Genomic DNA, 15,288 nt, shown 5'->3' on the forward strand with positions numbered 1-15,288 from the left:
AATTTTTTTTTAAATGTGACAACTAAAATACATAGGATTAAAAAGGAAAACAGTTGTTTAATCAAAATATTTAAAAAAACATACAAGGAAACAAGTTCATGAACTCCAGGTAAAGAGCACCTGACCTAAGGATTAAAAGTGTACAACATGGGTAAAGGTTTCCCTTTTTCTTCTAACCTGACTTTATATTGCCAAAATGTGCCTATCCTTTGGGAAAACCCTGTTGGAAATCCTAGTGCCTAGCTTTTGTAGAAAGGATAATGATTGTGGTGCCATTCCCATTCCCACTATTTAGCTTTCTTGATGAAAAGTGAATTCCATCCCAGGTTCTCTACTGAACAGAGAGACTTAGTAAGGTCTGAATCTGGTTAGTTTAACATATTTTTTCAAAAAATTCCTACAGTTAAGTATGGAGAGGAGGGTCAAAGTTCAGAAATGGATAGCCAGGGCAAAGGTCAGGAGACATTTATTATGAGGTACCTCCAGGAAGTTTGTTTCACTTGACACAATGCTTTGCACCTGGAGCCTCTCCTTCACCTTGTTGCTTACCTTTGCTGCTTCCATATCAGTAAGTGACTTTCCATTCTCCTCTATTATTGAGAACAATTCGTTCCTATTTGCATATTATCCAATTTATGTTTCTTTGCAGATCAACCATTCCTTCAAGGAAAACGGTAAGGATTTCACACAATGTTCAGAGAAAGCTTCTTTACTGTCTCTTTTCAATAATATTAGTAATAATATCTCCTTTTACCCTAGATGTAAAGGCCAGCAATCAGAGGAAAGATATTTTAGAAATCAATCTAGGTAAGTTACATTTTCTCTCTGTTTACTGCTTTCAAAAAAGCTTTATTTTTATAAAATGACAACAATAATGATGGACAATATTTTCAAAGAACTTACTGTGTGTCAGACACTATACTAAGTGCTTTACAAATACAGGGTGTTCCAAAAGACATGATGTTTTAATAACTTTTTGAAAACTATTTTTCTTTATTTTTTATCATTTATGAGATTTGATTTTTCATACATAATGTAAATTCATTTCCTATATATCCTGCATATGATGCTGTGGTATTGTAAATTAAAAACAAAAAATAAAGGAGTTACTAAATATTGAAACTCTGTGACTTTTGGCCCATCCTATATTATCTCATTTAATCCTCATAACAACCCTAGGAGGTAGATGCTATTATTGTACTAATTTTACAGATGGGGAAACTGAGGAATACAGAGGTTAAGTGTTTTTCTCAGGGTCACAAAACTAGTCAGTGGCTAAGGGCAGATGTGAACTTAGGTCTTCCTGACTCCATGTCCTACACTGTGACACTAAGCTAGCCATACTTTATGACATTACTTTGTGCATATATTTTTCTTTCCCAATTGACTCATTCCTTACAACAAAGAAAATCAATAGTGTGACTCTTTGCCAATGCGCAAGCTTTCTATTCCTGTAGTTTCCAATCATTTTGGTGATCTTTTCAATCATGTTGTAGTGTTTTTCAGTCATAATATGATATATACATTATTTTCGTAGCATATTGTAAAACTTCAGGAGAAGAATATCTGCCAAACATTCTGAGTTCTATAGAGGAAGGTTCTCTAAAGATAAAGAAAATTTTGATTTTAGGAAATTTTTCCTACAGGGATTTAATTTGTAAAAATATCTCTGTAAGAGCAGAGGTAACCTTAGTAGTAACAGTAGTAGTAGTAGTAGTAGTAGTAGTAGTAGTAGTAGTAGTAGCAGCAGCAGCAGCAGCAGCAGCAACAGCAACAGTTGTAACAGTAGTAGCAGCAGCAGTAGTGGTGGTGGTGATGGTAGTGGTATTAGTAGTAGTTGTAGTAATACTAACAGTATTAAAAATAAAAATGATAACCATAATGGTATTTTATGTTCATATAGGAAAATTTTCTATTTAAAATATGTCACATAACAACATCAAGGACAATTGATATAAAGCATGGCAGCTAGGTGGCACAGTGGATATAGAGTGCTGAGGCCTGGAGTCAGGAAGACTTATCTTCCTGAATTCAAAGCTGACCTCATATACTTACTAGCTTTGTGACCCTGGGCAAGTCATTTAATCTTGTTTGCCTTGGTTTCCTTATCAGTAAAAGAGCTGGAGAAGGAAACAACAAACCATTCCAGTATCTTTGTTAAGATACTTCATGACCTCCAAATGGGGTCATGAAGAGTCAGATGTGACTGAAAAATGACTGGACAACAACAACAAAATAACATCTTTCAGGGTGATAGTTTAAGTCTGCTATGAGTATGCCTAACCTTAAATTTGTTATTATCCTTGCTAAACAGAACTGAGTAGAGATTTCAAGTCAAAGAGGGAATCACACAAAAACATTATATCAGTTACTTGATATACTTGGATAACATCAAGCTCTAGGACTCTAAACTTTCTCCAATAACAGGATATATAGATCTGTGTCAGTAGAATCACAGAATTCTAGACTTAGAGATGGAAGGTACCTTAGAGGTTATCTTGTGAAACTCTCTTTTCTTACAGATAGGTAAAATGAGGCACATAGAGGTTAAGTGACTTGCCCAAGATCAAACAGGGAGCTAGTGACAGAGAGGTAGGATTCCAACCATACCTTCTGACTCCAAATCCAGTGTTATTTCCATTCTACTACTTAGAGATTGGCTTTGTACTTGAATCCAGAGGTCAAAATGCACCAGTGAATGACAGCAACACTTAGAAATACCAAGACACATCAAACTGAAGGTTATGAAGGAGAAAGCTGAGACTTTATATGTTAAAAAGCTGATTAGTGTCCTAAAGTCTGAGGTGAAGAACCCAAAGTAAATTATATTTATGCAGTGCTTGTCTTACTATAGACTCCTGGCTTGGCAAAAGGATTGACATTGGATTTAGAAGAAGCCCCACAAAAAGTCATGTTAACAAAGCAAATGCTTTATTACCACCATGAGGCAGCTATAGAGTGGTTCAATAATCTTCATTTAAAAAAGAAAAGCTAGGGCAGCTAGATGGCACAGTGGATAAAGCACCAGCCCTGGATTCAGGAGGACCTGAGTTCAAATCTGACCTCAGATACTTGACACTTAACTAGCTGTGTGACCCTGGGCAAGTCACTTAACGCTCATTGCCCTGAAAAAAAGAAAAGAAAAGAAAAGGCAGATTATTGATAGATGATCTAGAGTAGAGCTAGATACTTATGGTGAAAATATTATATCCTATGATGTTATCAATTATTTGAATTTGCACTGTGTATTTCCAGTGGGATGGAACCAATTACTATCTTTTCCACATTATGACTTTTACTAGTACAAATTCAGTGGATAGAGCACTGGCCCTGGAGTCAGGAGTACCTGAGTTCAAATCCAGCCTCAGACACTTAACACTTACTAGCTGTGTGACCTGGGCAAGTCACTTAACCCCAATTGCCTCACTAAAAAAAAAATATTAAAAAAAACAAATTCAGATATATGTGACCACTGCAGGGGACTCATTATTTCTAATTGGCACCTAGCTGTATGCAATAAAACAAGTTAAAAATTTACAGAAATACTTTTGGAACAAACAGACCTTATTTTACAAAGAAGTAGTAAATAATAATAGTAGGAATAACCACTGGATTTGTCAAATGTAGCCAAAGGTGATTTAGCTCTGGTTAGAACCTATAAAACAGCTAAATTACAAAAAGGGAATCAAAAGTTGTCAATAGTCAGTCAGTTAGTCAACAAATAAGGCATAGCTTTGGGGAATTAAAGAAAGGCAGAAAATAATTTCTTCTCTCAAGGAGCTCACAGTCTAATGGGGAGACAAGATGCAAATAATTATGAAAAAACAAGATATATATGAGATAAATTGGAGGTCTTCTGAGAGAGAAGGTACTAGCATTTCCTCTATAATCTAACTTTCAAACTGCTTCCATAATCATCTACCTTAATTCAAAGGTCTGACATTAAATGTTGAATAAATAGTGTTATGCAAAAATTTTTATAGAAATCCAAGGGGTTTATAATAGCAATTCAGAATCATGTAATTGCTACTAGAAGATATAGAACAATTTTTCTTAAGGAGCTGAAACTCATTACTTGATACAGATTATGCAATGAAGTGGTGGAAACTGTGCCAAGTATCACTAAAAGCTGCAAAAATTTAGCATTGACCAGATACCTAGAAAGATATGATTAGGTAGGTTGAATTTTATGACGGAAGCTCACTATCCTTTATAAATCCATAGATAGCCTACCCCCATGCTAAAAATTCAAACCGAAATTTTGTGAAAATTAAGCAAATGAGAAATTTGCTGAAATAAAATGAAAATGACCTGGATCACCATAATAGAGTGGTTGCTTACACTGATCCACAAAATTTTTACTATTTTAGTAGATTACCATACCAAGTATTCATAATCTCCAGTGTACATGGAATGAAAAGCTTTCAAAATATATAGAGAAATAGCAGAAGAAATTTAAGCCATTTGGGAGGAGGACAAGGTATATGTCATCACTGTCATTCTATCTGCTACTATGATTGTAATGAAAATGTTTTCAGTAAGTAAGATGTGAGATGAACTTACAACTTAAAACTTTCGTTCAACTACAAAAAGCAATTATTTTAGCCACTTGTGTAATAGACAGTAGAACAGTGAATAGAAAGTAGCAGTAGCAGACAAGTGAAGTGTCCCAAGACTCTTTCTGAACTCCATAAAAAAACATGAGAAAACAGTATAGTTATACACATTAAAGTTATATAGAAGTATCAGTTGGTGTCATTATTTCCCTCCCCTCCCCGTCCCCTCCCCTTCACTCCCCTCCCTTCTCCCCCCCTTCCCTTCCGTTCTCTTCCCTTTGATACACCGTATCAAAAGTTTTAGTGCAGAGTTAAACATTAATAGTTTAAGATTTCACTAAGACTTTAAGCTAGCTTAAAGTTGTACAAAGACTTTTGGGATACCTTGTATATATAAAAGTAATTCATATTTATGTATAGCTTTGAGGTTTGCAAAGCACTTTCCCCCAAAGCATTTCAATGGATCATGACAACAATCTTGTAAGGTAAGTACTACAGGTATTAGCATCATCATTATATGGAGGAGGAAACTGAGACTCCTAATGGTTAAGTGACAATATCACGGTCAGACAACTAACCACTCTGTGGTTTCTATACCCTTTCCCCCATACCACGCTACCAACACAAAGCTGAAACAATTGGGATTAAATTATAGCCACTCTGATTTTTTTGAGAAGTGATGGTACTTTTCTACCCTATCCCCCCAAAAAAACCCCCCAAACAAACAGGTTGGGTTGTGTTTGCAATAGTGGAGGTAGATTTGCAATGTTTTATCCCCATACTCTTCCCTGCTTCCCCATTATCACTAAGAGCCTGCATTTCAAGGCTGGGATGAATTTGTTGCTGTGATCCTAAGAACTGAGTCCTAACCTTGTTCTCCTTGGGGTTGTACTTTAACCAAGGAAGCTAATCAGTTTTAGATAGAACTCCACTGGTGGGCAAAACACCCTTAAATTTTTAATATTTGTTCAGAAAAATAACAATGCATACCAGTCTGTAGGATTTACTAGTTGCTTAAGAGATTGGTGAGTTTTTGTTCTAGATTTTGTTGTTTTAGATTGGTGAGTAACTGTTCTAGATTGGTGAGAATTGTTTTGGATTTCCTTGTTTCCAAAGAATTTTTCTTTTAACTGTAGGAAATCTCTGTTTCATTCCATGTTGCTGTTTAATCCTATTCACCCAAATATTCTTTCTCTAACCCATTTCCAGATGCTGGCCTGGACCTCTTCGAAGGAGACATCTTATTACCGGTGGGTACTCTTGTCAGCAAAGTCATGTAACTTTATTAGCTTAAATACTTCTGACTTGCTTAATCAATCAAGTATTTATAATGCATTTATCAAATTTAAGAGGCCCATCCTTGATATTAAGGCAATTCTAACAGCGTTGATGATAAGATTATGACACAATTAGTCACCTACAGATGGCAGTCATAAAATATTAGAGTTGGAAGGGACTTTAGAAGTTAGCCAGACCTACCTATACCTCAGTGGGAATCCTGTCTATACAATCCTCTGGTACATAGATATCTAGCCATTTGAAGCTCTCCAATGATAAGCAATCTGTTACCTCCAAAAACAATCCATTCAACAGTGTAGCAGATTTAACTTACATAATTCAAAATCTGCTTTTCTACATCAACCTATTGCTCATAGTTCTGGCCTCTGTGGCCAAGCAGGACAGTCTAATGTGGTATCTTTTCAAAAACTTGGAGATAGCTATTATGGTCTCCTTAAGCCTTCTTTCCTCTAGTTCCTTCAACTGAATACATAGAGTGTGGTCTATAGTCTTCTCTTCATACTGGTTAATTTTGTTGTATATTTGAATGGAACAGCAAGTTGTCCTTAGTAGATTTGCAGTTTCATGTAATCATCTTTTCTATTGTACAATGTTATGGAAATGCTTATTTTATTCCCTAAGATGTATTCATGTAATAAAAAAAGAAAAAAAATATACTGGTTACCCCCTATGCAACTTGTGTTCTGTAACTCATAAGTATTCTTTCTTTCTTTCTTTCTTTCTTTCTTTCTTTCTTTCTTTCTTTCTTTCTTTCTTTCTTTCTTTTCTTTTCTTTTCTTTTCTTTTCTTTCTTTCTTTCTTTCTTTTTTGTGAGGCAACAAGGGTTAAGTGACTTTCCCAGGGTCACACAGCTAGTAAATGTCAAGTGAACTCGTTAGTGTTCTAAAAATATGGTGACCAGAACTGGTCACAATATTACAGACTATATACATTAAATGTTGTGGTACAGAGAATAAATTATGAAGGAATTCAGTGACAGGGGAAAATATTCCTAAACACTAGAGAATTAAGGGAAGGCTTCTCGTTCCCTCACGGGGGCCTTAGTGAATTATTTATCTTCTTTTTTTCTAGAAGGAAAACCGAAATGGACTGAGAGATCCAACTGCAAGATGGACATTCCCAATTCCTTACATTCTGGCCGATAATCTGGGTAACAGTGGTTGTTCTCAGCTGAGCACTCATGGCTTAGCTTGATTAATTTTCTTCTGTTCTATATGATCGTGTCAGACATGGTCATTCCTGAAATTCCCAAGAGAACTTCATTTAGGCCATGTTGCATTTTAAAAGGATACCCTGCATTATGTTGCACCAACCAATTTGGTTTTCAATAACATTGTTAAAATACCTGTTGTTCCTATGGAATGAACTGCCTCCTGTAATGTTATTTTAGCTAGTATTACATTTGTGTGGAAGCTTTGTTCTGTAGGATATGTCTATTAAAAGATACTGCATGAGGGCAGCTAGGTGGTGCAGTGGATCAAGCACCGGCCCTGGATTCAGGAGTACCTGAGTTCAAATCCGGCCTCAGACACTTGACACTTACTAGCAATGTGTGTGACCCTGGACAAGTCACTTAACCCTCATTGTCCCACAAAAAAAGAAAGAAAGAAAGAAAGAAAGAAAAGATATTGCACGATATCTACTAATAATAGCTAAAATTTAATAGCACTTTATGTTTTATTATCTCATTTGATCCTTCCAACTACCCTACTAGGTAGGTCCTGCTATTGTTCCCTTTGTACAGGTGAGGAAATTAAGGCAGACAGAGGTTAAGTGACTTGCCACAGATCATACTAGCTAATAAGTATCTAATATAAGATTAAAACTCAGGGTAAAATTATATATATATATATATATATATATATATATATATATATATATATATATATATATAAGGTGCTTAGTACAGCACCTGGCACACAGTGGGCACCATATCATGGGTTGTTCTTTTCCCTTTGTACTTATTTATATGTATGCATATTTTTTTCCTCCTAAACCTAACCCCCAAGAGAATGCAGGTTCCTAGAGGCAGGAGATTATTTCATTTTTTTCTCTCTGTAGCTCCAGGACTGAGCATTGTGGGGACACATCATAGGTACTTCATAAATGCTTATTGGTTTGATTCAACTTTTAAAAAGGTGACACAGCTAGTCAGGATTTGAACTCAGATCTTCTGACTCCCAATTCAGTATTGTTGTTGGTTTTTTTTTTTTTAAAGCTACTTCTCGGGGGCAGCTAGATGGCACAGTGGTTAAAGCACTGGCCCTGGATTCAGGAGTACCTGAGTTCAAATCCGGCCTCAGACACTTGACACTTACTAGCTGTGTGACCCTGGGCAAGTCACTTAACCCCCATTGCCTGCAAAAAAAAAAAAAAAAGCTACTTCTCGTTATCTTTGTTCACTATGACCACCTGTTTTCAATAATCATATAGTTTCCCAGCTCTAGATGATAACCTTACATATCATATGCAGCTAATTTACATAAATACTACATAGTAAATAAAACAGCTAAGCAGGGCAACCCTGGAACAATAAGATAAAGAATCTCATAGAATAAGCTTCCAAAAATAACAGTGGCTCTGTACCTTTCCTTTGTAACCTTTTTCTTTTATCACAGCTTCATTTAGCTACTTAATTAACAAATGCTTATTGAGAATGACAAGTAGTACTAGACATTTTATCAAATCCTCCTCTTATTCCATGATACGGAATAGAAAGGCTTGTTTTTTTCCCTGCAGTTTGTTGTTGTTCAGTCTTTTTAGTCATGTTCAGCTCTTCAGGACCCTATTTTTTGTTGTTGTTTTGGGCAAAGATACTGGAGGGGTTTTCCATTTTCTTCTCCAACCCATTTTACAGATGAGGAAACTGAGGCAAACAGGATTAAGTGACTTGCTAGTAAAGAGTCTGAGGCTAGATTTGAACTCAGGTTTTCTTGACTCCAGGACTAGTGCTTTATGCACTGTACTACCTAGCTGCCTACTTAGCTTCTAATATCCCTTCCACATTATGGGGGTTAGGGACACAGTACCCCTGAAGTCTGGAAGATCCATGTGAATTTTTTTGGCCTTCCTTTCATGCCAGAGAAGAAGTCTGAATTTTTCCTTTTTCTTTTATGGGGTATTTACCATATGTTACTATAACATTTGGGCTGTGTTTGGTCATGGACTATGTGTCATCTGCTGGCTTTTGTGTTTCATCCGCAGCTTCCACAACATCCCCCCCCCCCAAAAAAAAAATTCCCATTTAATTTCTTATATCAACCTGCAATAAACCAAAGCCATGATAAAGTCTTGATGTAGAAAGAATAACTTTACTCTCAATTTTATCTTGGAATAAAATCCAAGGTAAAGTTCTAGGAAAGATCTTCTGGCAAAGCTTTTCTGAGTTTCTTAGGTATTTTATCTTTTTTATTTTAATTTTATGGGTGCCTTTAGTTTTTATACCATATTTGTTATTTTAATGTGTCCCTTCTTACCTAATCCCCTGTAATGAAGATTGTTTCTTTTTTATTTCCTTTGGTAGCCAATGGGGGTTAAGTGACTTGCCCAGGGTCACAGAGCTAGTAAGTGTCAAGTGTCTGAGGCCGGATTTGAACTCAGGTCCTCCTGAATTCAGGGCCGGTGCTTTAACCACTGCGCCATCTAGCTGCCCCCTGAATATTGTTTCTAAAGGGATAAAATAAATAATTCAAAACGATCAACCAACACATCTACTGTTTCTCCTGTCATAGATTTTAGACTGATATTTGAGAGTTACCATTCCTTCCCCCCTCATTAATGATTTAACTTACCTCTATTTGTAATGATCCCCCACTTAGTTACTAACATTACTCCAAGGAAGACTTAAGCACACCAGTTTTTGCCAGATTCCCTACCATGAAACATTCTTAGAAACCGTTTTTTTTTTAAAGGACCAGTATGTTTTCTCTAAAATATTGTTTTAAATAATACTTAATGAAGTTTTTAAAGAATAGATTCAATTAAACAAATATCCATTTAGTCTCTGCTATAGACACAGTTCTCTGGTAAGCAGGGGGAAGACAGAAAGCTTAGAAGGTCCCTGACCTAGTAGGGAAGAAAACAATATGTAGCTTAAGGAGCAGCAGATTTGGAGTTGGAAGATCTGTGTTCAAATTCCACTTTGCTACTTCTTCTGCTTGTATAACCTTGGGCAAGTAATTTCTCTTCCCAGGACATCAGTTGTCTTACAAATGATATAAAGGGTTGGGCTAAATGGTCTAAAAAAATATTCTCTTTCTAGTTCTAAATTCTATTATCCAGCTAACTGTAATACTCCAAAGTGCATTCAGGAGGTATAAGACAGAATGCTATACTAGTTAGGATAGGGAAGGTCATTATTGATAGAGAGAGTTGGAAAAGAGGAAGCCAGACTTGTTTTACCACAATACAGGAAACATTTTCTCAAGTGGGTGTTTAAAATGAGTACATTGTGTTTTCCAGGACTGAATGCGAAAGGAGCCATTCTTTATGCCTTTGAAATGTTCCGTCTCAAATCCTGTGTGGATTTCAAGCCCTATGAAGGAGAAGAAAGTTACATCATATTTCAGAAGTTTGATGGGTTTGTGTTATAGAAACTTTGCAAATTCTGCCTTTGATGAATATATGAGTTACCCAAAGCCCCCCCCCCCCCAAAGAGTTCCAGACTCCCATATACGTTTATTCTTCCTGGAGGAGGTGGTGCTGAGAACAATGTGGCTGTTAGGTTAATTTCTCTGGTTCTGCCCCCATCTTAGAGTAAAATTACAGGGAAATCTCTAAAGCAAAGTTTAAGTAGGGTTTATATCTAAGGTCTCCAGTAAATGCAAGTAACAGGATTTCAGTGTACAATATGGATTTCAGGTATAGGACAGCTATTTGTTTCCTCTACCACAGGAATTCTCTGGTCCCAAATCCAGTATTCTTTCTACATTCTCTATCATGGGAAGACATGGGAAAGAGGAAAGCTACATAAATCCTTAAGGAAAAAATGGAAAATCTATGAGGAAAGACCATAATAACCAGAAAGAAGAAAAAAGAAAGATGTTATACCCTGAGGGAGCTAAGCTTTATGTACTAAGAAAGTCCTGAATAGAAGGATATTTGTTGCAGGGAGGTTATGGAATCCTCTTTTGTGATGTCTTTTAAACATGCTGGTGTTTTTCTCATTGTTCTGAATGAGATACACACCTTCCAGTTGCCAGAGGTGACTTTACTAATCTTTGTTAAGATCCTCAACATTCCTATAATTCCTGTTCTTAAATTCAGTGTAGGGGAAGAAGCCTTTGGGAATTGCAAATTCTTGGGGAAAAGTTTCCTTTCTGTCTTTGTTTGAAGGTGCTGGTCTATGGTTGGAGATCAACATACAGGGCAGAACCTTTCCATTGGTGCAGGCTGTGATTACAAAGCTATTATTGAGCATGAAATACTACATGCATTGGGATTTTATCATGAACAGTCAAGGTCGGACCGGGATGATTATGTGAATATTTGGTGGGATGAAATTCTTCCAGGTGGGTGTTAATCTCACTATTGGTAAGTCAAATTTAGCACAGTCCACCTTCCTTTCCCTAATAAATTATATGTAACCAAATTAATAATGTTCATGGACTTCAGCAATCCTGTAGCAACACTGTACAAAGAGGGTGGAGCTAAATGAGCACGCTCTTTTCACCTGTTCCTAACTGATGATTCCTGTCTAGGAAAGTAGATAAAAAGTGCCTAATAAATGTTTATTGACTGATGATGCTAAATAATAATTACAAGAAAATACAACTGGATTGTAGTAAATCTTGAATTGTCATCTTCAGTAATGGTATGCTCATAGTCTAAGGGTGGAGACAACATGTGAATAACTATGTATATGCAAGATATATACAGTAGGCCAGGCAACTAGGTGGTGCAGTAGATAGAGCATCAGACCTGGAATTAGGAAGACTCATTTTCCTGATTTCAAATCTGGTCTCAGATACTTACTAGCTGTATGACCCTGGGCAAGTCACTTAACCCTATTTGTATCAGTTTACTCATTTGTAAATTGAGCTGGAGAAGGAAATGGTGAACCACTCCAGTATCTTTGCCAAGAAAACTCCAAATGAGGTAAGAAGGAGGTGGACACAAATGAACAACTAAACAACAACAACAAAAATGGAAGGCCATCTCAAAGGGAAGACATTAGCAGTGGGAGTGAGGAGAAGCAAAAAGGGGGGAAGGCCAAGAAAGGCTTTATGCAGAAGTTAGGGTTTGAGCTGAGGCTTCAGGGAAGCCAAGGAAGCCAGGAGTGGGAGGAGAGTATTCCAGGCAAAGGGCATAACCAGTGAGTTGGGAGATGGGCTGCAAAGAGGCCACTGTCCCCATATTGTATGTTACAAGGAGAGGAATAAAAGAGTAAGGAGATGGAAAAGGTAGGAAGGGACTATGTTGTGAAAGACTTTAAAAGCCAAGGAGGGGGCAGCTAGGAGGCACACTAGATAAAGCACAAGCCCTGGATTCAGGAGGACCTGAGTTCAAATCCAGCCTCAGACACTTGACACTTATTAGCTGTGTGACCTTGGGCAAGTCACTTAACCCTCAGTGCCCCACAAAATAAATAAATGAACATAATAATTTTTTTTAAAAAGCCAACCAGAAGATTTTAAAGTTATTTGTTCCTAGAAGTACTAGGGAGCTACTGGAGCTTATTGAGTAGGGAAGTTTATTATAGTCAGTTTGTGCTATTTTGGAAGATCACTTTGACATAGGAGTGGAGGCTTTGTGGTTGTTGTGAAGTCATTTCAGCCATGTCTGACCTTTTGTGGCCCCATTTGGGATTTTCTTGGCAAAGATTCTGGAATGGTTTGATATTTCATCTGACAAATGAAGAACTGAAGCAAACAGGGTTAAGTGACTTTCCCAGGGTCATGCAGCTGTGACAAGTCAAACTAAATGTGTGGTCACCTTATTTCTGTCCCCAGTGTAGGGTTTACTTATAAATTAGTAGTTTTAGCACCAGTTTTGGGGGTATTAAGCATTTATTAAAGAGTAAAGAGAGCATGTGGAGTTCAGAAAATTAAGAAACCTATCTACCCTAGAGGAGAGATAAGAGTTTAGGCTGACCTGGTTCTTCTGACACAAAGGCTGTTTGAGAGACCTGAATTAAGAAGCAGTCCTTACACACTGCTTCAAGGTAACTGATTAGCATCACCCAAATCCATCGGTTCACTGGATTTGAGGGTGGTTTCTCTTGAGTTTAGCTGAGAACAATACCCTCTTCAGAGTCAGGCAGGTGTGGCTTCAGCTGAGTTAACTTTAAGTGGGTCAATCACTTGCAGTCAATCTAATCAGTCCAAATCAATCTGGGGCTTTTGGGCACTGGCAAAAGCCCATTATTTCTTTTTTCTTTTCTTTCTTCCTTTTTTTTTTTTTTGGTGAGGCAATTGGGGTTAAGTGACTTGCCTAGGGTCACACAGGTAGTAAGTGTCAAGTGTCTGAGGCTGAATTTGAACTTAGGTCCTCCTGAATCCAAGGCCAGTGCTCTATTCATTTGGCCACCTAGCTGCCCCAAGCCCATTATTTCTTAGACAGCTAAGGAAGTGACTGAGGCCAGATTTGAACTTGGGTATTTCTGACTCTAGGCCCAGCCCTATATGTACTCTATGGAATAGAGGTTACATGGGACAATTCTTAAGGGAATTCAATAGAGTAAGGACTGAAGCTGTGCTTTCACTGGTATAGGGAACATTCAGGTGAAGGAATACCCTCTACCAATAGAGGTTGGCACCTTACTCACAACTTATTACCTTATTTGTCTAGAGCACAGAAAAGTTGTGTGACTTGTCCTGTCATATTCCTTTCCTCCCACCAAATTCAGTATGGAGTAAAGTGGGTGAAAAATGAATTTGTTAGCCAAAGAAGTTTGGGAAGAAGTTGGGTGGGATAGTCTAGAAGTAATCTAAAAATGTCTTTCTCCTATTAGTGCTAGCTAAGGGTAGTAGTAGGCTTCCACCAGTCGTGGATGACCATGGATCAGCACCTTAAAGAGCCACAGGCCACAGTGTGGCTGTGCATTCTGATACGGGAGCCAAAGCTCCTACCACCATGAGGTCATTGGAAAACTGAGCTCTCTGTTGCCCGTCGATTCCTGCATCTCATTCGTTTTTCTTCCTCCAGAGCTTGGAGGCCCATCTCAGCTGTGCACAAGCTGCTCCTGAGTACTGAACTCCATCAGGCTCGGTCTTTGGCCATCTCCTCCCAGCTGCTGGTGTCTATTCCCAGAGCGCTCAAGTCTTGCTTGCATACATCTCTGTAGTAAAGCTGGGGGCGTCCAGCAGGTCTTTGGCCTGAGGCTAACTCACCATAGAATAGGTCTTTAGGAATGCACCTGTCTTTCATGTGGTGCACATGACTGAGCCAGTGTAGCTGTCTTTGTTTCAGTAGCATGTAGATGCTCAGAAGTTGCATGTGTTGTAGCACTTCTGTGTTGTTGATCTTATCTGACCAAGATATGCCAAGGATGCACCGAAGGCAGAACATGTGGAAGCTGTTAAGCTTCTTCTCTTGTCTAGTGTATGTAGTCTGTGTTTCGCTGCCATACAGTAAGGTACTCAGGACGCATGCTCTATAGACAGCAAATTTGGTGTGTCTTGTAAGTTTACTGTTTTCCCAGACACACTTGACAAGCTTAGACATGCTTGAAGCAGCTTTCCCAATCCTCTGATTGATCTCAGAATCAAGTGACAAATTGTCACTGACAATAGAGCCAAGATACGAGACTTGGCTTATGACATCCAACTGGTAGCTACCGATATGGATCAATGGAGGCGACATAGCACTCTGACACATGACTTTCATCTTTTTAATATTAATGGTTAGGCCAAAGTCTGGGCAAGCTTGGGAAAAGCGATCCATCAAGGTCTGCAATTCACACTCTGAGTGACAGGAAAGTGCAGCATCATCAGTGAAAAGCAGGTCTCTAAGGGTGCTACCTCTCACTCTAGTTTTGGATCTCAGACATGAAACATTGAACAGGACTCCGACAGGGAATGCAGATAGATGCCATCAGTTGACAAACCAAAAGCATGATGTAATAGCATGGAGAAGAAAATTCCAAACAGCATGGGAGCAAGCACACATCCTTGCTTGACTCCGCTGTTTATGCTGAATGCTTCAGAGGTCTTGCTTTCGAACTGTATGACACCCTGCATGTTGCAATGAAAGGAGCAAATGAGGCTATGGAGTTTCGGAGGGCAACCAATTTTCAAGAGAATTTCGAAAAGACCTTCTCTGTTAACCATATCAAACGCTTTGGTCAGGTCTATGAAGGCAATGAAGAGGGATTTTCTTTGTTCTCTGCACTTTTCTTGCAGTTGGTGAAGCGAGAAAATCATATCAATAGTTGACCTCCCTGCTCGAAAGCTACATTGCTATTTGGGGTAAACACAGTCAGCAAGTTTACACA

The 15,288-nt window shown here is 38.0% G+C and overlaps 1 protein-coding gene across 1 annotated transcript in view; it reads left to right on the forward strand.

Moving 5' to 3' along the window:
- Window positions 1-508: 508 nt before the first annotated feature.
- Window positions 509-15,288, forward strand: part of MEP1A (meprin A subunit alpha) — a 38,508-nt gene continuing 23,728 nt past the window's right edge. Inside the window, exons 1-7 of the mRNA XM_044003415.1 lie at window positions 509-568; window positions 650-674; window positions 760-807; window positions 5,766-5,806; window positions 6,930-7,005; window positions 10,317-10,434; window positions 11,190-11,365. Coding sequence (XP_043859350.1) covers window positions 509-568; window positions 650-674; window positions 760-807; window positions 5,766-5,806; window positions 6,930-7,005; window positions 10,317-10,434; window positions 11,190-11,365 — 544 coding nt within the window. The remainder of the gene's footprint in view (window positions 569-649; window positions 675-759; window positions 808-5,765; window positions 5,807-6,929; window positions 7,006-10,316; window positions 10,435-11,189; window positions 11,366-15,288) is intronic.

Source organism: Dromiciops gliroides, chromosome 4, assembly GCF_019393635.1.
Source record: "Dromiciops gliroides isolate mDroGli1 chromosome 4, mDroGli1.pri, whole genome shotgun sequence".
In the NCBI taxonomy this organism is placed as follows: Eukaryota; Metazoa; Chordata; class Mammalia; order Microbiotheria; family Microbiotheriidae; genus Dromiciops; species Dromiciops gliroides.